Source organism: Vipera ursinii, assembly GCF_947247035.1.
Source record: "Vipera ursinii genome assembly, chromosome: 4".
Classification (NCBI taxonomy): domain Eukaryota; kingdom Metazoa; phylum Chordata; class Lepidosauria; order Squamata; family Viperidae; genus Vipera; species Vipera ursinii.
Genome location: NC_139514.1, coordinates 47,333,322 through 47,357,405, shown reverse-complemented (window position 1 = coordinate 47,357,405; position 24,084 = coordinate 47,333,322). Strand labels below are relative to the sequence as shown.

The following is a 24,084-nucleotide window of genomic DNA, read 5'->3' as shown; positions in this document are numbered from 1 at the left end:
ATGTGTCAGTCAGGAGCATAACAGCATTGTCTGCCAAACAGTTAATCAACCTCTATCCCATAAGCTCTTTAAGGTTATGAAAAGTGTTGAAAAGTAACTGAATAGATGAAGACAGGAAGACTTTTGGCATTCTCTAGTCATAATTTGCCTATCAGTCCTACATAGTGCTGTTGTAATTCTTGCACTAAAAGCTACAGATGACTCCTGTCCCGTCGCCCTCTCCCCCCGCTTTCTTGTGCTACTGAGTTTTTTAGTTTGCATTAAATGTTTCGGAGGGCTTTAGTTGTTTTGTATGCTGCAGTGTGATCCTACCTGACTGCAGCAATCTGTTGGTCATTTCTAAGATATTTTTGATATATAGGAGTGTAATCCTTTTAATAAATTGCATTGGTTCTACTGTAGTGGGTTGTGTAGTCAAGCATTTTTTTTTATAAAGTACAGGTTTACAATATTATGTTGTTAGATGCTGTATAAGTGATCTTTTCCCTCTTTCTGTTGTTCCAGGTTGTCTGTGTTCATCTGAATAGCATTCTTACATAGCTCCTCTTCTGGGAGAATAAATAATTATTTTCAAAGTGGACTAGCATGGTTAGCTTTCCTATAGTCTTGGGTTTGTAGTTGCCATTGTTTCCTCTGCTGTTGAGGATATCCAGCAAGGGAAAATGTGTTGTTGTTTACTTCTTCTCTTGTGCATTTTATACCTTCAAATATATTGTTCATTGTTTCATTGGTCTTCTTGAGTTATTATTTTACTATTACATAAGTATTGTTTATAAACCTGATCCATACTTTTGATTGTATGTGTGGGAGTGATGTAGCTTCTAGAAACTGCATCATGTCTCTGCTATCAATCTGAAGATTGGTGATCTCACTCTCATTTATTACACTCTTATTGTAATAAATTGCTCAATTTGATTAGAATCATAAAAATCATTTTATCTCTATAACGTCTGGCACCAAATTACAATCTTCAAATACTGCTTCAATTATAATATATGAAAAATGGTTCAAAATGTTGATATTATCAATTTATATTAATTTGTCCATTTTGCATATAAAAAATAAACTTGAAATCTTAGAAATTTACAATATTTCTTGAATCAACTTTCTCAACCTCATTTTTTGGACATTCCCTATTTCTATATGTAATTGACATATTAGTTATGATATATCATACCATTCTTTCAGGGCAAAGGTCTGTAAACTTTATCCTGAATGTTTTTCACATTCAGAGATTGTATGAGGTAAGAAGCATAGAATTTTAGGCCATTTTTTTAATATAGTGGCCTCAGAATTTTGTTTGGCACCTTCTAGAACAGGGGGGTCAAACTGCCGGCCTGCAGGCCGGACGCATCATGATGAAACCGCGCCCACCCCATTGCCGGCAATGGGGGAAAAGCTCCGATACGTCGCACGACGTCACGTGACATCGCGAGTTTGACATGCCTGTTCTAGAAGGCCATTAAGACTGAACTGTTTTGAGAGACCTTTAAGGGGCTGTTGTCTATTTGGTAGCTGGTTTATTGTGGGTAGTCTTTATTCCTATGTTCTACTTATCATTGATTTTGTGTAATTCTCTCTCTCCATGTGTGTATATATATATATATAAACACACACACAAGAGACTTTATACTGTATCTACATCATAAATTGGGTACTTTGTCAGATTCCCTTGTTAATATTGTTCTATCTGTTTACACAGGACAAAAATGTACTTGTCTTCATTTGATTTAGTACCACTGCAAATAAGTAGGAAAAAGGAAAGCACAGTCAATATTCCAAAATACATTTTTAAATTCTGCATTACCTGAGAGAGAATATATTTTCATTTTTTTGTTTTGCAAATCATTTGCATATATGCAGTAACATTTCTTGAAACAGAGTCTGGCAAATTATTTGTAGAAGTTGAATGAAAATGTATGCAAAGAGAGAATTTTAAAATATTATCAGCAAATAACCCATAGTTAAATTCATACTATACTTCGCAAATAATTATTTTTTAAAAATATAATATGCAAATACATGTAAAAATGATGAGTGTTCACACATAACATGGAAATGTTTGTAAATCCTTTAAAATATCTTAGCGTTAATGACACCATACAAGTAACATCTATGATATGAGGGGAAAAGATCCATGATCTTAAAAGGAAAAAAAAGAGAATATCATTGTCCTAGGCACAGTAGAAATATAATTCGTTAAAATGCCTCCTGTTGAAAAGAATTTTAAATTTGAAAGACCGAATTGTTCCTAAAATATAAAAATATAAATATGTGAAAACTGACTATTTTAAAATTCATCTTTTTTTTTCTTTTCTTATCACAGACTTACTCTGGACTGCATGTGAAAGAACAACTTTCCATGTTTCTGAAGTGACTTCTTTTACATCTACTTGGTAATGATGAATCGGGACACCTCCATGAGAATCTGGTTTATTAAAAGATACTTTAGCAAAAGTCTGTGATATATCTACAATTTTCACTCCATGTGGACTGGATGGTACATCTGGAGAAAAAAAATAAAGAACATATAATAACATAGCAAAATTAGGCAATGTAAGGAACAATAAAGAATACGTTATTTTATTACATGGGGAAAACATTAACAGTATTAAATAAGCAAAACTGATCAGTACGCTGAAGGGTTGAAAATGGGGTCTGCAGGAAATTTAGCCTTTTTTGAGACTAAAACCGTTTGGATAGAAGTTTAATGCAAAACTATATGCTAAGATTTAGATATCTAAGTTCAACTTTGTATTACCAATAAATAAATAAAATCCATACAATTATTTTTTTTATTAATGCAAACTCTTCTAAACTTAAGAGGTTTTTTTACATTTTATTTAACTTTTCCTAGATAAGTTGCATTCATTCATTTTGGTCCTTAAATTACATTTAAGAAAGTCAAGAATTTTACACTTATAACAGATTTACAGGAACAAAATGACAATAAATCACTAAAACTATTTTTAATTTGGTATTTTTGATTGAAGAAAATCAAAGTATAGTAAATTCATTTTTACTGCTATAGAATGTTTTAGGATTTTTGGAAATTGTGGAAGATAAAACTGACAAAACCACAAAAATGTTCCAAAACTTCTCTGAACTCAAAAGGAGGTTCCAAACTTGAATTAATATGCTAAAGAATTCCATTGGGTAGATAGTAATTGATTCAAAGAGATGAAAGAAATATGGAAGAGTATACAGAAATACTATACAGTAGATATCAACATCCAAGAAATCTCATAAGATATTCCCTACTTATAACAATCTCTAGTGTTAGAAGATAAATCAGTACCTAAGTAATTGCTAATTCTGAAGAATAATTAGTAAACCTCTAATAAAATAATGCCAATAAATCTGGGGAATAACACATTAACCAACATATATAGTAGGAGGAGATCAAGTGTACTGCCAATACCAAATAAAAGAGAGTGTGCAAATTATTATTAAAATAATGATACATTTTTATTTTTATTTTATAGAACTGTTATTAAAATAACACAACCTAGAAACAATACAATTATTAAAAATAAAGAACTATTCTAAATCAGAGTGAGGGCTCAATTAAGGTATGTCTGGGAGATAACCAATAATCTTCTGAAGACTCTGGAAGAACCACTCACTGCTTCATTGTTTTACTGACTGATAACTTATTATCTTCCTCACATCTAACATGTTATTTCAACTCACTGGTTCTGGTCTTCATCCACAATGCAGTATATGTACATTCTAATGGCTGTGTGACAACTCTTCAGTATTTGAAGAGGCAAGCATATATTACCTATAGCATCTTTTCCTACATAGGAAAAGACTTCATCACTTTATTTATTTATTTATTTATTTATTTATTTATTTATTTATTTATTTATTTATTTATTTATTTAATTAGATTTCTATACCACCCTATACCCGAAGGACTCAGGGCGGTTTACAGGGCGGCATAAAATACAATGTAAAATATAATATAAAATTAAAATAAATTAAGTTAATTAAGCCCAACAATTAAAACAATATTTAAAAAGCTAAAAAAAACCCTATCCTTTTAATTTTCTCCAAAATATATAGCTATGCTAACCAAATTGTGGCAGAATAGTAAAAATAAATCTATGGCAAAATACAGTAGACAAATTACTTGCCATGATCTGAACTCTATGATTTATATTTCAAGATAGCATTTTTTCTTTTAGCAGTTACAACACATTGCAGGTTCATCTTTAATTTGTGGTAAACAGGGACATATAGTTCCCTTTGACATGTACTACTACCAAGCACATTATCTCATATTCTATGACTTTGCCATATATTGTTACCACATTGATAGAGCTATATCATATACCTTCTATTTTTTCTCTTAAATTCAACTTCATTTATTAAACCTATTCTCAAAGAAGATAGAGAAGTCAGTCTGTTATCTAAAATATTAGTCACCTCCCAGTGATGGGATTCAGCCAGTTCGCACCACTTTGGTAGAACCAGTAGCTATTTTTTTGTTGCTCAAGCCCAGAATGAACTTCCAGAAGTGGCATCCACACAGAGAACTGGTTGTTCACACTGAGACATCCCCTGGGCAACAGTGTTGATGCTGGCAAATACTTTCAATCCAAAAGCACCGTTAGTTAGCTTTGTAGGTATTTTTGACACAAATACAGACAGAACAAAGATTAAAAGATAATGTAATCACTTTTTTCATATTTGAATCAGGTTGACTTATTCAACTAAGCCCCTGGTGAGTTTTAGGTCCCTGGTAGCAGATCTCCTTGTTTTTTCTTCTATCTTCTCAAAAATAAATTTGTCCAATAAGAATAAGAATTTGTTGGAGCCTTGTCTCTTAACAAAGGTCAAGATAATCCATGTTCTCCAGTGTAACAATTATATACCTCTTTGAAAACTGGTAATCTGCAGCAGAAAGGCTTTATTCATATTTTGAAAATGTCCGGATTCTCTGTAATGAACTCTGTTAATTCACTTTTGTTTCTCTGAATCCTTTTACAACTTTAAACAAGTTTTTAGTCGATCAGTTCTGAAATTTCTGAACAAAGTGGAGTATGTGGATAGGTAGGTGCATATGTGTATAATTTAGATATTCTGAGCCTGTTTGTTGGGTTAATTCCTTTTCAGTATACTAGTACTGTGCTCTGCCAATCATCATCCCTAAGGTTTCAGTGATGCTTCCACATCAAATTTGTCTTTCTGAATTAAGATAATTCATTATTATTTTGTTTATTTCCCATATTCTGCATATCTATATAAAAATCTGATGTTCTTTAATATCACCTATTGACCCTCTTGTTGTAGCAACATCATGACCTCCTATTTCTTACTTTGTGTTCTGCTTTGTTCTATAATGACTTTGGTTGCCCATTTAGCTCTTTTGTTCCAGTTTAATTTCTTCCTGATAAGACTGGAAAGGTGTCTGCCAAATACCTTCCTGTTTTTTTTAAAGACATATCCATCTCTTCTCAGGATTTCTTTGTGAAACTAAGACTATTGTGGTAGAATTCAATCTCTTGTTGGTCACGCCATCTGAATAGCCAGTTATTGATTCAAAGTTATCTCTTTTTGTGCCATCTCCCTTAATTGGGACTGTTCCCGTCTCCTTCATCTTTTGCCCTATGTCTCATGGTCTCCATATACTTTTTCCATTTCGTGTCCATGGTATTCTTCCTCACATGGATCAAGAAGAAAACATATGGTTGTTTGTTGCTTTGGTTAGTCTTGGTAACCTCCTGTCACATCCTTAGATAGGCACCTGGAAGACAATACACCTCCTGCAATGTTGTATCAGTGTATTCACAACCATTTTGATTTTCCTCAGCAAGGAATCACCCACCACCACAACATGCTCTTCTTTATCATTGGTTTCTTCAGTCCATGGGGGCTTTCATTCAATTCATTCATATTTCAGATATGACCGTGTGAAAGCATTTGCTCTTTGAAATAACAATAGGAATTATCATAGGGTAAATTTTCCAATATTTACATTAAACTGAGGAGCTGAATGCTAACACATGAGGCTGACACCCACATCTATCTTTGTGACAGGTATGACTCCCTTAAATACCTGTGTGATTTCATAATAGGCATTTGAAGAAAAATAAATTAAAATTATATTTTAAAAAGGTGAATTAAAAATGGAGGGCATTAAGGGGTATGCTATCATGGATTTTGTCTTTACCAACAAATAAAAGTTTGAATATAATAAAATAAAAATGCATAGTTAAACTTCTTGATTTCAAAAAAGTTTACTTAAAAACTCAAAAACATGGATATTTGAATGGCTGGTTTCAATAAACTAATAGAAATATGAGGAATTTATTTATTCTTAAAGGAAAGATATTACAGTTGGCCGGGCCTTCTTGTAAGAGAAGTTAAGTATAAAGTATTCTGCAACCATACCAGTGAGGAAAAAGACATCCAAAATACACTCTTAGTGGATATACAGAATAGATTCATGAAGGAGTTGAGATTAAAGACATTGCTTATTGGAATGGGAGGATAATCTAATTATCAAGATTGTTGACAAATCTTCAGCTCAGAAATGTAGAAATTAAGTCAGAAAGGTGTAAAAATGAGCTAAGAAGAGCAAGAGAAGCAAAGCCCAGCAAGATTTTCTTCAAATATACTAACAGCAAGAAGAAAACAAATGAGTTAGTGATAGCCAGAGCTTTTTTTCTCATAGAACGCTCAGAACGGAGTTCCGGCACCTTTTTTGGATGGAACCTTGTAGGGTAGGCAAGGCGGGTTGTATGACATGTGTGAGTACTTTTTCTTTTACAAAAAAAGCACTGGTGATACCATTGCTTACTTCAAATGAAAACATCTTAACAGAGCACCAAGAGAAAGCAGAAAAATTCAACTCCTTTTTTTTTTTTTTGCTTTTGTCTTAACAGCCAGAAGAAGGTGATATGATAGATCAGATGGTGAACAAATGGAACAGGGGAAAGTGCAAGTCAGTAAAAATGTGATAAGAAAAATTCTAGATAATTGGAATGTGTTCAAAACATTAGGTCCTGATGAAATATACATTGAAATAATGAAATGGCTGAATACCATTTCAGTCTGTCAACTAACCTTAAAAAGATCGTTGGAAAATTAGGAGATACCAGGAAATTGGAAAACAACAAATGTGATTCCCTTCTTCAAGAAAGGGGAAAAAATCTTAGTATGGACCTTAATATAAATATATGGAAAGTTTTTAAGACGTTTCTAGACAGCCACATCTTGAAGTTGATTTAACTGATTTCTCAGTTGCACTAATGATGTTCCACTATTCTTTAATTCTCTGGTGGTTTTTATTACTAGATATCATAATGCCAGAGAGATGATAAATCTGCCTTTTCTTAATGAGATTACATTCCTCCAAAGAAGGAAGTACTCAGTTGGGAAGTGCTTACAAACTCAAATCTTTCTTTGATTGACTGAATCAATAGACAAGAGTGCCTTCTATTAATTTTAGCTGATATAATAACTGTATTCCTTTCTGGAATAAATTAACTTAAAACCTTGTACACATGTTGGTAACCTCTAAGATTGCCCAAGGCAATGTAGTCCACATGAACCTGCCTTTTTGAGGAGTTCATGAACTTCAGCTGGGACAAAAAAGTAGGTCTTGGATAAAATTTAAGGTGACTATATACATATACATATATCATTAAAGCACTTCACTAGCTGTCAAACTATTTCCAAGCAAACGACATGTGATGATTATTGCTTTAAATTTGCATGGTCCAGGTATTTCAGAAAATGCCTCTTTCTAACTGCCATGCTTACTAAGATCATCTAAGTCAGGGGTGTCAAACTGCCAGCCTACGGGCTGGATGTGTCATCAGGAAACCATACCCACCCCATTGCTGGCAACGGAGAAAAAACTCCGATATGTCGTGTGACATCATGTGACATCGCAAGTTTGACATGTCTGATCTAAGTGATTCAACTACAATTGGTATAGGTTTGTCTGATGGTGACATGGAAACAAGCTTCCTTTGTAAAAACCTAGTTTTTTAAAAAAAATTAAAGTTTTAAATTTATTTTATTCCCCAAGGAGCTAAAAGGCCTAAGTTTTATTACCTTTAAAAAAAATTCTATAACTACATAGTTCTGAATTATTAGTTGTTGTTGTTTTAATATTTTACTAATTTCTTTTTAATTGTTTTAAAGTCTGGATTTAAATTTGTTTTTATCATAAATGTAAAACAGGTAACAGTGTTCTGCAGCATATTAAGATATGTAAATATATAAAAGTTGGTTTTATAGATCATGGATTATATTTTCTTTACTTGAAGGACACAGAAAACAGAGAGCTGAGACAGGAAATGAAAGGAGAGGAGAGAAGTGAGTACTTCTCTTGTAGATAGCTATAATCTCCAAAATATGGAAGGTTGGACTTAGTTTGATATTTGGTCTTGTTGAGAAACTTTTAAAATCATATTTTACATTCCTTTTATTAATTCTAGTACAGTAAAATAGATGCTATTTCTTAAAGAATAGAAATGATTATTTTTTTTTATCTTCCAAGATATTTTTATATAAATAAATGACTTACCAGCCAAGGCAAGGATATATTCTTGAGATCTTTTCCCTATTCTATTTGTGGCTGTACAATTGTAATGTCCAAAGTCAATTTCTGATGTGGGAGCAATCTTTGTAGAAAGGAGAGAGGGGAAGAAATAAAAGAGAGGGAGAGAGAGAGAGAGAGAGAGAGAGAGAGAGAGAGAGAGAGAGAGAGAGAGAGAGAGAGAGAGAGAGAGAGAGAGAGAGAGAGAGAGAGAGAGAAAGCATGAATCAGTCTGTATGTAAAATTGACAGATCTGAATCACTATACATATAATCTCTAAATATAATCCATAATATTTTTTCATGTGACCAGCAGCACTGTAAATAATAGGGGGTTCATAATTAACCATTGTAATCCTCACTAGAATTGTTTGAATTGACTAGAGATGGGGGCCATAGATGTGATACAAAGCTTTAATCATGCATTTCCCAACTTTCTTTTTTTTCCAATGTAGGCACTTTCATAGAAGAAGAAGAAGAAAAAAAAAAGGGGGGGGGAGGTTTGTATGAAGCCCTGTACTGATTTCCTGAAAACTGAAATTAACACGGAATACTATTCTTTAATCTTTTTTTCTTTCTAGAATAAAATATTTGATAAAGAAGTAAACGGTTTCACATTATCTCAAATAAATGATAACTGGTAAAATATATGCCTGATTTTTTTAGTAAATAATATTAATATATTTAGGGTGATGGGGAGGACAGTATGTTGAACAAAAAAAGTACTAAGTGGTGGGATTCAGCCACTTTGCACCACTTTGGCAGAACTGGTAGCTAATTTTTTGTTGCCCAGGCCCAGAATGGACCCAGAAGCGGCATCCACACAGAGAACCAGTTGTTCACATATTTGAATCCCACCACTGGTTATCACTGAAAGCTTACCTCTAATATTAATTTGTTTTCACTACCATGAGTCTTTAAATGAGTTGTATTTTCTACAGGTAAAACCAATTTTCCTCTTCTCCACTGAATGGATGCTGCTGGATTAGACAGAACATCACAACTTATGTTGATAGGATTTCCTTCCCAAGAATAATAAATTGTTTGGTTTGACACAAAGATTGGAGCATCTGCAACACACATTTATAAAAGCATATTATTGCTTTGCCTTAATTAAAATTACATTGATCAGTTTAATAAATATGTCAATTATTTAGATTTATCAAAACATTGTTTTAGAAACTTATGCACATCCTAATAATATATGAAATATAACCAAACATTTCAATTATAATTGTTACTTTTATAATATAACAAAATTAATTAATTTCAGATGGACAAAATCCTATCTATAATGATGTAAACTATTCAGATCAGAAATACTTTAACTGTGAAAACCATTAAAATGTAGAGCAATTAAAGTATTTAATTATGCACTTTCCAGAAGAAAAACTTTTCTGGGAATAATTATTAATACATAAGAGCATCTATTTGCCTCAAACACACCAAAACCATGAAAAAGCAGGACGGTTTATTTTTATTTTTTTCAAGCATATATTTTCTATACCATATTTGTCTGTTATTTTATTAAATTGTCAGAGGTTATGTAAGTATTTTGTTTATCTTCTCTGTGGTCAATGACTGCTATTTTTATAGCATTTCTGATGCTGATTTTTTTCTAGTTTCAGATATAGACAGACAGACAGACAGACAGACAGACAGATAGATAGATAGATAACCTTTATTGTCATTTTTAGTGTGGGCATAATGGCACACATTAAAAATGAAATTTAGTTGCTTGCTCTCAAAGTGTACACATATATAATGTTGTGTAGTGAGTTCTTTGGAGGCAGTAAGTGAGATGAGAGGTTGCAAAAAGGAACATTGCTTTATTGAGGCAAACAGGAACAGAACTGAAACACAGGCTTCTGCGCAGCTACTTATATGGTTGGCCACTAGGCAGCAGCCAATAGGTTTAAAGGAACCCATTCCCGCCCCAAATCATCCAATGATCTTGGAGACAGCAAATCTGGCTAGTCAGTGACCATTACACAGACACACCAATTGAGCAATCTTAAGCAGCATTCAGACACGTGAAACAGTTCATGTAAAATCCCAATACATTACACCCTTCCCCCCTAAAATGTACATACATTATTTAAGAATATAATCTTGTAAATATTGCAGTGGTTTATGCGACCTTTCAGAATGCCTGGGGGATCCAGGCAACTTCCGGTCTACCAGCTTGCCCACCAGGTTCTTAGGTTCACTGGCCATTCCTGGTCGGCCCAAGCCAAAGTTCAATGAGGTAGCTGTGTCAGCGAAGCTGTTGCCGTGTTCAGGTTGACTTTCTCTATCAGGGGACCCATGTTGCACTCACGGACTTTGTCCATCTATGACCACCTCCCCATTGTACTGACTGCTTGAGTCCTCAGAGCATGTGAACTGCCCTGTTTGGCTGCCGGTTTTCAGCCCTAATTGCGGACCTGCCATGAGGTCCTCATTTAGTGCCCGTTCTGCAAAATGGTTACACAGATGATCAATATGGTGATGAGCAACTTGCTCCCCATCCATAGCCACCTTGTAAGAAAGAGGTCCCAAAATTTTGACAATTTTACCCGGCACCCACAAGTTCCCATACCCATAGTTCCGGGCCCACACCCCATCACCCACTTGCAACCCCCTTGGAGCCTTTGGGTGTGTGGTGTCTGCTGCAACCTGGTCAGGATGTAACTGATCCAGTTTTGTGATTAGCCTTCTCCCCCAGTGAAGCTCTGCTGGGCTCTTGCCTGTTGCTGTGCAAGGCATAGTGTGCTGGCAAAGCAAAAAATCAGCCAGCCTATGGTGCCAATCCCCGGTCACAATACTCTTAAGTGACTCCTTTGTCATGCGCACCATACGTTCGGCCTGCCCATTAGTCAAGGGGTGAAAGGGAGCCAATGTTGCATGCCTTATGAGGTTAGTCCAAGAAGGCCTGAAATTCTGCCACTGTGAACTGGGCCCCGTTGACTGAGACTACGACATCTGGCAGCCCATGTGTGGCAAAAAGCATTCTAAGCACCTGGATGGTGCTAGCAGTAGTCATAGTAGATATAGGAATTACTTCCAACCATTTAAAGTAGCTGTCGACCACTATCAAAAACAGCTGTCTCTAAAAGGGCCCAGTGAAGTCAATGTGAATCCTTGACCACGGTGTATGAGTCTCCTCCCATCAGTGGACAGGGTTACTTGAATGCCCAGTGCATCAAACCAATCAAGCCCTATTAAGCTCGTTCTCTGGCCCTCCACCACAATCACATCTAGGGCCCCTGAAAACCCCTTGAATTTGACAGCCAAGGTGGCCTCACCCTTGATGGCTACTTGGGAATTCTGGAAGTCAGTTAGAATGATGTTAGATGGCCTAAGCTTGGCTCATCTCTTGCTGTGGTTGCACATAATAATAATAATAAACCTTTATTGTCAAAGTACAAAATGTGTACATTGAGATTAGCTGAGCGGGAGGTTTGGGGAGAGGGGAGGGGGTTGGGAGGGGTTTTGTATTTAAAAATGTACTGTAAAACTTTTCAATAAAAAAAGAGATTAGCTGAGCCTCCCCCGTGCTCCCTCCCCCAACACACAGTTGCAAAAAACCCTCCATCCTACCACACCATGTGAACCAACTACACCACACACCAGCCTCCCAAGTCAATTCTGCATAAGTTCACAGAGATTATATCCCATTAAAAGCCTAACAGCCCATGGATAAAAGCTGTTTTTCAGCCTGTTGGTACGGCTGGCTATACTCCTATATCTCCTACCCGATGGTAGGAGAGTAAAGAGATACCGTCCAGGGTGTGAGTCATCCCTGAGAATTTTCCTCACTCTTTCAAGGCAACGAGCCCTGGCGATGTCATCCAGTGATGTCAGGGGACAGCCCACAATGTCTTGTGCTATGTTCACTACCCTCTGTAATACTTTCCTTTCCGTGGCTGTCAGACCAGCATACCAAACCACAATACCATATGAGAGGACACTCTCTATAGTAGACTGGTAAAAGAGGGTCATTAGCCGTTGTTCTACACTGTTCTTCTGCAAGACCCTAAGAAAGTGAAGCCTCTGTTGGGCCTTTCTAGCCACCTGGGTTGTGTTAACTTTCCAGGTCAGATCTTCACAGAGGTAGACTCCCAGAAATTTAAAGGAGGAAACTCTCTCCACACAGTCCTCCCCGATATAAAGTGGGTCAGGTTCCTCCTTTTTTCTCCGGAAGTCTAACACCATCTGTTTCATCTTGCTGATGTTTAGGTGCAAGTTGTTGTTACTACACCATATGGATAATTTTTGTACCTCCGCCCTGTATGCTGTCTCATCCCCACCTGTAATAAGACCCACCACAGTTGTATCATCTACAAACTTGATTATCGCAGTGGATGGGTCAGATGATACACAAGGTCTGCAGGGAAATAATGGATACAGCTGAACCAGTGTCCAGTTCCATCCTGCACAGCTACTTATATGGTTCCTGCCCCAAATCATCCAATGATCTTCTTTGATACCGCAAGTCTGGTTAGTCAGTGACGGTTACACAGACACATCAATTGAGCAACCTTAAGTAACATTCAAACAGAAACGTGAAACAATTCAAGTAAAATCCCAATACATTACACCTAACACACATTTAAACATACTATATACAACATATGTATAGACTTATACCTTTACATATAAGTAACATATAAATATTAATCACTGTCCATCTTGAATACATAATGGAAGGAGAAAGTTTAAGAGTTCACAAGGTTAATATTGTATGGAACAAAACTGTGACTGTATTTGGATGTTCTGCTTTGGATACAATGAAGCCTCCCCCAGAAGGTAACAAAGAAAACAGGTCATGAAGTAGACGTGTGGTGTCCCAGACAATCTTGTGGACCCTGCTCAAGTAACACTTATATGTCCTGGATGGAAGGGAGGGAACTGCCAATAATCTTTTCAGCCATCCTCACCACTCTCTGCACTGTCTGAAGCAGGAAATATACTTAGAATATACATATAAGTAAATATAAGTACATGTATATGCACTTTCCACAAAAGTATATAACTACACACACACACACATACACACGTGTGTGTGTGTGTGTGTGTATACTTATATACTTAGAAATTTTTGTGAATTATGGAACTGTTGATGCTAAAAAAAATGAAATGAAAAATAAAAGAAACAGAAGAATAAAGACAAAAGCAACCTAGAAAGAACATACACAAAGATGGAATACAGATCGTGATTAAATTTCACTATCTAGTATGAGTTGAACTCATCCTAGAACCAAACTTTTTCAGTGCAAAATAGGGAGCCAACTATGATTACAATGTGTTTACAGTCAAGTCCCCCCCCAAAAAAAAGATAATGCTAAGTTTGCATTTGTTTATGTATTTTTAATGGCTGTTTGTAGGTTGGAAAAGCAATATAGAAACATTTTGAAATAATTATAACCCAGGCGAGTGTAGGGATTTGGGGATTTAAATTGAACAGAATAGACTCTCTTATACCTGTTATATCCAACTGTGAGCAAGACCTTTTAGATGACTTGCTAGGGGGATAGTGAAGTAAACAATACAGCAAAAAAAAACATTAATAATATTTCTACTGACTTTTCTCTATATACTGTTTTCCTCTATTCTACCTTCTAAAATTTGAAAAGAAAATGAAAGTACAAACTATTTATTAACACCTGAAGTTGATCTTAATCCTGATGTAAGATATCTAAATATGCTTGAATCCAATAAATAAAATAAAAGTCTTTGATTCAAATGTAGTATACTGAATCACCAACTTTAGCAACAAATTGAATTAGAATTTTGGCATATAAGACACTATTATGACGGTTAAATTGCAGTGTTGTCATGGCTTCTAATATGACAAGTAATTCAAAATGAGTAGAAAATAAGCAAGGTCAAAGCAGAAATAAACAGAATCATAGTTATAACAATCATATATCATACTATTTATTTCTAGGCCACAGACTGAAAAATAGGGGGAGGAAGGGAGGCAATAATGGTATCCTCACTCTCAATCAGAAGATGAAAACCGTATTTTGAACTAGCTATACTTTCAAACTAAACTATTCTCAATTCAGAGCATGAATGACTAAAATTAAACCATTCTGCCCAGGAAAATTAACAGCTAATAACTGTGAATATGATCATTTAGGTGGCTAAACCCAATCTAGAACACACTGAATATATATTCTTCTCATTTTGTTTGAATTCATTTCAGTTCATTACTGATCCCAGTCATCAAGTTAAAAAGACTCTTATTTCAGTTTAATAAAATATGAAGGACAAAGGGAGAGTAAAGCTATGTGGTCTAGTGATTAAGGCACTAGGGTAGAAAACTGGAGACCATGAGTTCAAGTCCCACCTTGGCCATGAAAGCCAGCATTCCATCTCAGCCCAATCCACCTCACAAGGTTGTTGTTGTGGGGAAAATAGGAGGAAGATATGTTGAATGGGTTCACTGCCTTGAGTTGTTTGTAAATATAATAAAGTTGGGGTGCAAATAAGTAAACAAGACTTTAAATGCTAGTCTACAGATACCAAACTTAGCATCATTTACTGAGCAGAATCAAGGACCTGTCTCCAGCACTATGGTCTGGATTTGGCATCTTTCAAGGGAACAAAACCATAGAGAACAATCTATGGTTATGTAAAATAGCGTAAGAAGAAAATATACAGTAATACAACAAGAAGAAAAAATACCTTCAATGGAAGATGAACTGAAATTTAAAATGACACACTTTCCACCCACCCAAAATGCAATGCAATGTGCAATGATGCATATTCAAATTTGCCAATATACTTTCTAAAATACAAAGGTCCAGGATGAGTACACTTGGAATGATCTGACCATAGAAAGGAGCAGCAGTTATTTTTTATTAATTTCGATACTATATTTCTGTCAACACAACAATGATTGCATTGCATGAGGACCCAGATTGTTGGGGGCAATTAAGCTGACTTTGTAATAATGCCGCTTGGGGTGTGTGTGTGAAAGCCCTAATAAGCAGGCATATACATAGAATGAAGGCTACTGCTAAGTTTGTAAGCCGCCCTGAGTCTTCGGAGAAGGGCGGGATATAAATGGAATTAAAATAAAATAAATAAAATAAAATAAATTTGTTTTTTTTCCCTTTAGATCATGTTTCAATTATAATCTATGAAGACACTCAGATATTTTTCATTATACTGCTGCCATAAGGTTTCCCCCATCACTTGAATTTTCACAATCACGTAATTTTTGGAATTATTTGAGGGGTTTCTCCCACTTATTATACCTTGTCAAAACTGTCTTTTCCTACTCACCACCCTCTGTCTCAGTGTCAGTTATAAATATGATAGCCATATTTTCTATGTCAGTTTAACCAAGAACCAAGTCAGTTAAAATATGTTGAACAGCAGTGGATATCTAACAAAACCTTGGTGTGCAACCAAGCACATCACTCATGTTTAATGCAGAACCATTGATGCCATATTTGTTTAGCATAACTCTTCAACTAGCTGTATATCTATATATTAGTAGAGTCATCATTTCGGCGTTTTTTCCCCACTACATTTTACTGAAGTTGTCACCAAGTGCTTGTTGAATATTGTGCATACTTCATTCCCATTGTTAACTAGTGACTCCATCAAAAAGCATCATATTTGCTTGACATAATTTATTCCTGATGAATTAATTCATGCTGGATTCTGCAAAACAACACATACTTTTCTAATGTTCTGAAATTGCAACCCAGTTTGATACTATATTTTGTCTAATATTAAATCAATTCACCAATCTGTAATTACTTTGACCCAATTTCCCCATTTTTGCAAACAAGAATATTTGCCCTCTAGCACTGGGTTCATCCATGATTTTTCAAAAAGTTTGGATAATACCTGCAAGCTCTTAATTTTTGCATTAATATTGACAAAAAGTGTCTGAGTGTTCTAAATAGCTCTCCCATTTTTCCCCAGTACTGTTTCACACTATTGTTTGTCTCCTTTGCTAGATTCAGTTTAAAGCCTGCAGATCAGGTTTTCAAGACGCCTTCCAAAACTATTATATAGTTCTTGTAAGATGTTGCCAGCCTTTTGCCAAGAGTTCAGTATTTTACTTGGATTATTTTATTATTTGTATGTATGATAAAATTTTTGTATTTATCTAAATATAATGTTTATAGTAGAATTGTGCAAATAATTTAAATGAAGAATTTCACAAAGTGTGTTAGCATTTTCAAATGTTAAAGTATCCTAATGGTTTGGAATGCTTCTACAACTTCATTGAAGGATTGCCCTTGAAGTGAAGGGCAAAAGAGCTTTCAAAACAGCATGACTTTAATTCATGACGGGGTGCTTCACTTAAACAATAAGATTGGTGAAGCATACTTTTTGTTTTAAATGCTCCCCTTAATTGGACAACTTTGTCAACTAGAATATATTACTGCCCCTGATATATGACTTGCATGAAACTTTTTATGTCTTTCTTTGTTTTTCCTCTTGAAGAACTTTTTTGGTGAGCATTGGGTTGAAAGTCTTAATTTAATGTAACTTGCTTATGTCATTCTCAGTACTTTCAAAGGTTTTGAGTTTGTTTGTTTTTTAAAAAATTGCAGCCATATCATGTAATAGCTTCCATTAATAAAGTAGGCCACCAACCTTTAGAAAGATACATAGCTAGAAGTCCTTGATAATGATTGAGAAACTTCCTAAAATCAATTTTCTAACATATATTAATACGAAGACAATTTCAAACAGAATTACAAGAAGTGAATTAGTTTCCCATTACCTTTTCCCTTTCATTCAAGACTTTGGTGCTGCTATAATGACCTGAACTTGTCTTGAAACACAAAGCCTAATTTAAAATTAAGTAGAAGAGCCAGCTTCTCCTGGCTCTTCTGTCCGCTTTAAACATAGAATTATTAAAGTAGATTATGTGTATGTATGAAAATGTGTATATGTGTTTGTAATATCCAACTTTTGCCTTATATGTGTGCATGTTACATTTGAATTCACAAGTCTACTTTTGGCTTTTGGAATCCTGAGATGTACGAAGAGTGCATATATCACTACAACAATAGGACATAAGAATTACAAGCTGAAAACCAACAGGTACAGAACTCATGTTATAAAGAACTTTATTCACTTCATTAGACTCGTCAGATCTCAGGTAATATTGTTAGAATTTGCCCCAATTATCTTAACAGGCATAGAAATGTATAATTCAAATCTACAAATAGATTGAAAGAAAGAAAGAAAGAAAGAAAGAAAGAAAGAAAGAAAGAAAGAAAGAAAGAAAGAAAGAAAGAAAGAAAGAAAGAAAGAAAATCAGCAAAATATGTAGCAAATGCTAGTCATTTACATTTGCATTTAAATCTTCCTGCTCAACATTTTCCAACAGGAAGCAGTTTTTCTTTATCTGTTATTCATGATGAGTAATGGCTGATAAATACAATTTTTATCATTACAGTGCAATCTGAAAAAGGAACTCTTATGTTCTGTCATATACATGCTTGGTTTTTCAGGCTGATATTCTAGGTTCTGCAGCTTTTTCTCCAAAGAATATGCCAGAATCAGTGATTGGAAAGATTTATTTGGGAAGAAGTCATGTACAGTTCCCTCACTCCCACTGACTTCCAAACAACAATGAGCTCTAGAAACTCAGAAAGCAATTTTGTTGGACAGGAATATGATAAATGTAAGAGCAATGATCCTAACTTATCGCTGCTGGGAAATATCATACCAAATAATGTGTTAAGAAGTCTACGTTCCTTTACAAAGAAATATACAAACAAAGAAAAGGGATAGAAAAATTACAATTCATACAAACTGTGGTTATTTATGTCTGAATATACAGTGTTACAGTAGGGCATATAAGAGTATATGTGCGCATGTGTGAATTTAATAGTTTTAGGGGGGAAAGTATGTCAGAGACTTGATGGAGCAGTGGGCTAATGCCTCCTTAAGTAACACCAGCTGCCTGCAATTAGTGCAGGTTAGAGTCCCACCAGGCTCAAGGTTGACTCAGCCTTCCATCCCTCCGAGGTCGGTAAAATGAGGACCCAGATTGTTGGGGGCAATATAAGCTGACTTTGTGATAATGCCGCTTGGGGGGGGGGGAAAGCCCTAATAAGCAGGCATATACATAGAATGAAGGCTATTGCTAAGCACATTGATTTGTGCTTTAAATTGTAAGCCGCCCTGAGTCTTCGGAGAAGGGCGGGATATAAATGGGATTAATATGTATGTATGTATATATATATATATATATATATATATATATATATATATATATATATATATATATATATATATATATATATATATACATATATATACAGTATGTTTAAAGTAAATATATTTTATGTAACCCTCTCCAATGCTGTACCATCAACACTTTAGTATGTACCTTTATTTGCTAATTAATAAGGAGATTGATTTGAATTCAGGGATACACACCAAATAGCCCACCAGCTGTGCACTGTTTTTCTCCCATCTTTGCCTGATATATACAATGGTATTGAATTTTAGCAGCAAAAAGGATATATTTTAGTGGCACAACTTTTTTTAAAAAAAATAGAGAACTTCCATTCTTGCTCCAATAATGTTTGCTCATTTGTTTTAAGCACAAAAACTTATTGAAACAAAACTTATCATGGCACTTTTGCTTTTAGTAACTGGTCACAGAACTGTTTAAATGTAAGTCCATAAATACAGGTAGTCCTCGACTTACAACAGTTTGTTTAGTGACGAAAGTTACAACTGCATTGAAACATGTGACTTATGACCTTTTTTCACATTTACGACCATTTTGGCATTCCCGTGGTCATGTGATCAAAATTCAGATGCATGTTGCAGGTCTTGAGGTTATGTGATCACCTTTTGTGACCTTCTGACAAAGTCAATGGGGAAGTCAGATTCACTTAACAACCATGTTACTAATTTAACAATTGCAGTGATTCACTTAATAACTGTGGCAGGAAAGATCATAAAATGGGACAAAATTCACTTAACAAATATCTCACTAAAGAACAGAAATTTTGGGTTCAGTTGTGGTCGTATGTCGAGGACTACTTGTACAACACAAACTGTAAAGTCCTTTCTTACTAGTATATTTATAAGGGACAAACAAATTTAACTTACATTCAATATCAAGGTACATGCTCTTTTGATGCCCTCCAATTCTACTTGCAGCTTCACAGTCATATCTCCCCCAGTCTGTCAGTTTCACATCTCTAATGTGTAGTGATGATCTTCCATGTTGTCCTCTGACTTCTATTCGACCATCTGGACTCTATTTGTAGAAAAAAATGTTAAGATTAACAATTGTAGAATTGCTACATATGACTTCACAATACCTATTGTATAAATTCTTTGTAATACACACCTAATGCATAAAATAAGTATTAGTAAAAAGAAATCCTGTAGATACAAAAAAAAAAAGAATTTGCCCATAGGACTTAAATTTCCCTAAAGTATTCAATCTTTTATCAACCTGAATATATGTACAATATGCCATTTGTTACATATTATGCTTATGACAATTTTGGTGGAATTGATTTTTACATGTCACACTTGAATATATTTATGCCATGTATCACAAATTCATATGGCCATCTACCAATATGCCCTACATGAAGCAATGAGAACAATTAATTATTTAAATATACTTTTATTACATGAATTAAAAATAATATTTTATTAAAGAACACTTTTCTGATTATATATCATAGAATAATTGATATTTTTAAAAAGTTTGGTAAATTACAAGGCATTCACAATGTAATTGGTATATCATGATACAGAGTCAGTACTGGACATTGTTAACAGAAATTGTTCTGTACATCTGAATGTAGCCACTATATGGTTAGAAATCCACTACTACAAGAACTATTGTTTATATATCATTCCTTGGCATATTAAGGATAAATCTTTAACAAATTACAATTATAGAATTGATTGGCCCAACAGCAAGTTACCTAGTTATTAATATATTATATCATTAAAAGCATAATCATTAAAATGATTTTTAAAAAACAAAAAACAAAATGGATGTTTATCAGCTTTGTAGACCATGCAAGTGATTTAGTCAAGTCAATTCCATTACAGGCAGCCCTGACTTAATAACTTCAATTGGGATAGGCAACTCCATTGCTAAGCAAAATAGTCATTAAGTGAGAATTTATATAATCATGATAGACTTACAACCTCAGTTCCGCTGTGGACAATAAGTGAAACATCATGTGATCCCAACATGGCACAATCAAGTTCCAAAATCAATTGTTTATTTAGGTTTGAAATGAAACAAAACCCAGATAGAGTAAACACTGTAAGGTTATTATTAATTGCCCTTTCTCTCCCCTTACGTTAGAAACTGCAGTGGAAACTGCAGTGGTCTACCCACTTCCCTATCACCCTAGCATCTTCTCTTGCTTCCCTGTCTTTCATTAGTGGCCAATGGTTTGTGTGTGTGTGTGTGTGTGTGTGTGTATGTGTGTGTGTGTGTGTATGTGTGTGTGTATGTGTGTGTGTGTTTTGCTAACCTTTAAACTATTTCTTTCCAGAACAAAATACCCCATTCTATTCTATCCACAGATTAAATACCCTGTAAGATTCAGGCACAGACCAACTGAAACCTGGTAGTCAATGCACAAAACAGTTTGTGCACATAAAATTCTGAATATCCCTAGGTAGAAAAAGACAAATATATAAATCTTTGATAGGTTGTCTACATAATAATAGTTAAATCTATTTTATAAGCACTGTAATTACAGTATAGAATCAGTTCTACAATTCATTATCTGCCATCAGGTCAATGCCAACTCTTAGTAACTTACAATATTTCCAGAAAACCACTTTACATATTTATAGCTCAAAGTTTCAGCAAACACACTTTATTATCATCTATGGCATATTAATACAATGTAGGAAATTATTATTTTGGTTTCTCTACACATTTTCTTAAAAATACAATACATGTGATATTAATTGTCAAGTAAGTTTAGATTCCAATCTTTAAGCATGGAAATTGGTGGCACTCTTTTACTGCAATGAATCAAATTTGTAAGAAAAAATCAATAAATTTCTACATAAGTGTATTCAAATTAAAAAATATTGGCAACCAAAAATCCCACTGCCCAATCCCTTATATTAATGGGCCTCTTTGCAAAAGAGCCTTGCTATTTGGCTTCTTCCATAGGAAGTTGCAATTATGGAATTTACCGTATTCATTTTATTAAAACATCTCATTCTGGAAGTATCCTTCCCTTTTATCATTGCACAGTTATCTTTTCTATAATGTCTATAATAATATCTATAAATAAATTTCCAAAATTTTTCTGTTTTTATACTTCCTATATTTCCCAAAAATATTAATGCATTATAAGAAAACATTATCTAGACAAAGTTATTCGTGCTCTCACAATAGTATTAGTGGGCCATCAAAGCATACAAATATATGGATTGCCTACCACTAATCAACAGCAAAGACATACAGAAAATTATTTCTTGATCTCTAGTGGTTTTCTGGATTTTACCACTTAGATTTAGTATGGGTGGCAGAGAGAGATTGATAAATAACAAATAATATGTACATTTCCAAGAACAGAAAAGATAGACTCTAACTTCTTTCAGTGTTTTAGTCAAAATTTGTGACCCCAATAAGAAAAGTCACTTCCTTCCAGTATGGTAATTTTAGTTTTTTTTTATTTCAGTAATAACTTCAATTGAAAATACATTTTTACACTTTTTCACTTCTAGTCTATTGAAATATGCATAATTTTGTAACTCAGTCAAAGTGATGAATGTCCTTCCGCTATCATATATAGTTGTTCAGTAGGCAGATTTTTCATTTTGACTGCAACATAAGAATAGCTCAAAAAGTAATTCCTTTTCCTACTGCTTCGATATAATATTCTCTGCAGATTTCAGTGGATATTAATTGGATTCTTCTGGTAAATGTATTATATAGTCCACCCATAAGAATCTGAAGGAAACTATATTATTTCTATCCAAGAACACGATTCTTTCAACAGAAACAACATTTATTGTGTTTAATTTGCTCATGAGAAACATCAGGTAAAATATGCTAGTATTCGATTTTTATTTTTTTTTAAACTTTCTTTACTCATTTGTCATAACATTTTCAAATACACTTCTTTTGGCTTAGATCTAGAGAATGCCATGTGTCACCAGCCATAATGACAGGAAATAAATTTTTATTATGTACAATACTGCCATTTCTCAAATGTAAGTTGCAAATTATAAGATTGGTAGCTTTGTGGTACTTATATGTAACATCCACCAAATAAATATTCATTAACTAAAGTAAAATAATTTAATATCTAAAACATTGCTATTAAATATAGATGGTAGGAGAGCCAAAGCAATATGATACCTTAGATAAAAAATATACATTATTATCACTGCTATTATTTAGTTCAACCACTCTTTCCACAAACAAATAAAAGGGAGCTATCTCTGAAAGTCAAGTATATGCTACACTTACGCAATGAGGAGAATTTGTATCATTGGATTTCAAAATAAATTTAAATCCTTAACAGAGTATACTAACATTGTCTTTGTAACCTATCAATTTCTCAAGGAATACACTACTTGATGAATTAATATCCATGGGACAGATGAATAAATAAGCACTGTTACTTATAAGTCACTCAGGCTTCAATATCATACACAAGGACTTTCACCTTAAACAATGAGCTAGTTCTTCAGTAGCAGAAAAGCCATGAAAACAGAAAATGCTATCTGAACTGAAGGCATTATTAAAATTCCAGTGGTTGAAACAATTGGTCAAGATTTCCTAGGATGAAAAGCTACCTTTGATGAGTAAGGGCTGTTATTCACAACAGCCACTAATGTGGAGAAGCTGATGGAAGCTTCCTTCTGGGATATGGATGAAACATTCACAATATTCCCCACATTCTTCAGGTAAATGCATTCTATCCATGCACCTGTTGGAAACAGCAGAAAATTCCAGAGTATTGCCACGTGTATTATTGTCTACTGATTCAATCATGTTTACTTCACCTTGTATTTGAAGCATGTGGCTATGTTTTCAATGGAACACCTTGAATCAAATCTATAAGTCACTTAATTTCTCACATAAATACAAATTATTGCAACATTTTACACTTTGCTAAGTGAGCTGCTATAATTTCCTGCCCATAGGTAAAACAATTATTTGTTGTAATCCATTTAAGAAATATCTGATATTAAATCATTACAAAAGGATTGTTTAATTTTTATTGCTTTGGCTTTCTGTCCATCTTTATAACTAGCAGCTAATTCAAAGATTGGAAAATGAGGATGACTTTTTGGATGCACCAAAAATTACTTAATAATTATCTGTAAGACACCAGTACAATAATACATTTTTAAGAATATAAGATATGATTTAAGAAATGGTAGCAATATGAGATATGATTAATTACTATTTTATGCTGGTGTTTTCATGCAATACATTTTGGTAGGTTATACAAAGAGGTGACACAGGGCATTGTACATACCAAAACCAATATTATTTCTTCTGTTCTTGTAAGAGCCAGGATTGGTGAACCT

At 34.2% G+C, this 24,084-nt stretch overlaps 1 protein-coding gene across 1 annotated transcript in view; it reads right to left on the bottom strand.

The window, feature by feature from the left end:
• Nucleotides 1-24,084, bottom strand: part of NCAM2 (neural cell adhesion molecule 2) — a gene marked incomplete at its 3' end in the record, with an annotated part of 160,425 nt that overhangs the window by 40,024 nt on the left and 96,317 nt on the right. Inside the window, 4 exon segments of the mRNA XM_083361999.1 lie at nucleotides 2,333-2,506; nucleotides 8,546-8,642; nucleotides 9,439-9,626; nucleotides 19,651-19,801. Coding sequence (XP_083218125.1) covers nucleotides 2,333-2,506; nucleotides 8,546-8,642; nucleotides 9,439-9,626; nucleotides 19,651-19,801 — 610 coding nt within the window.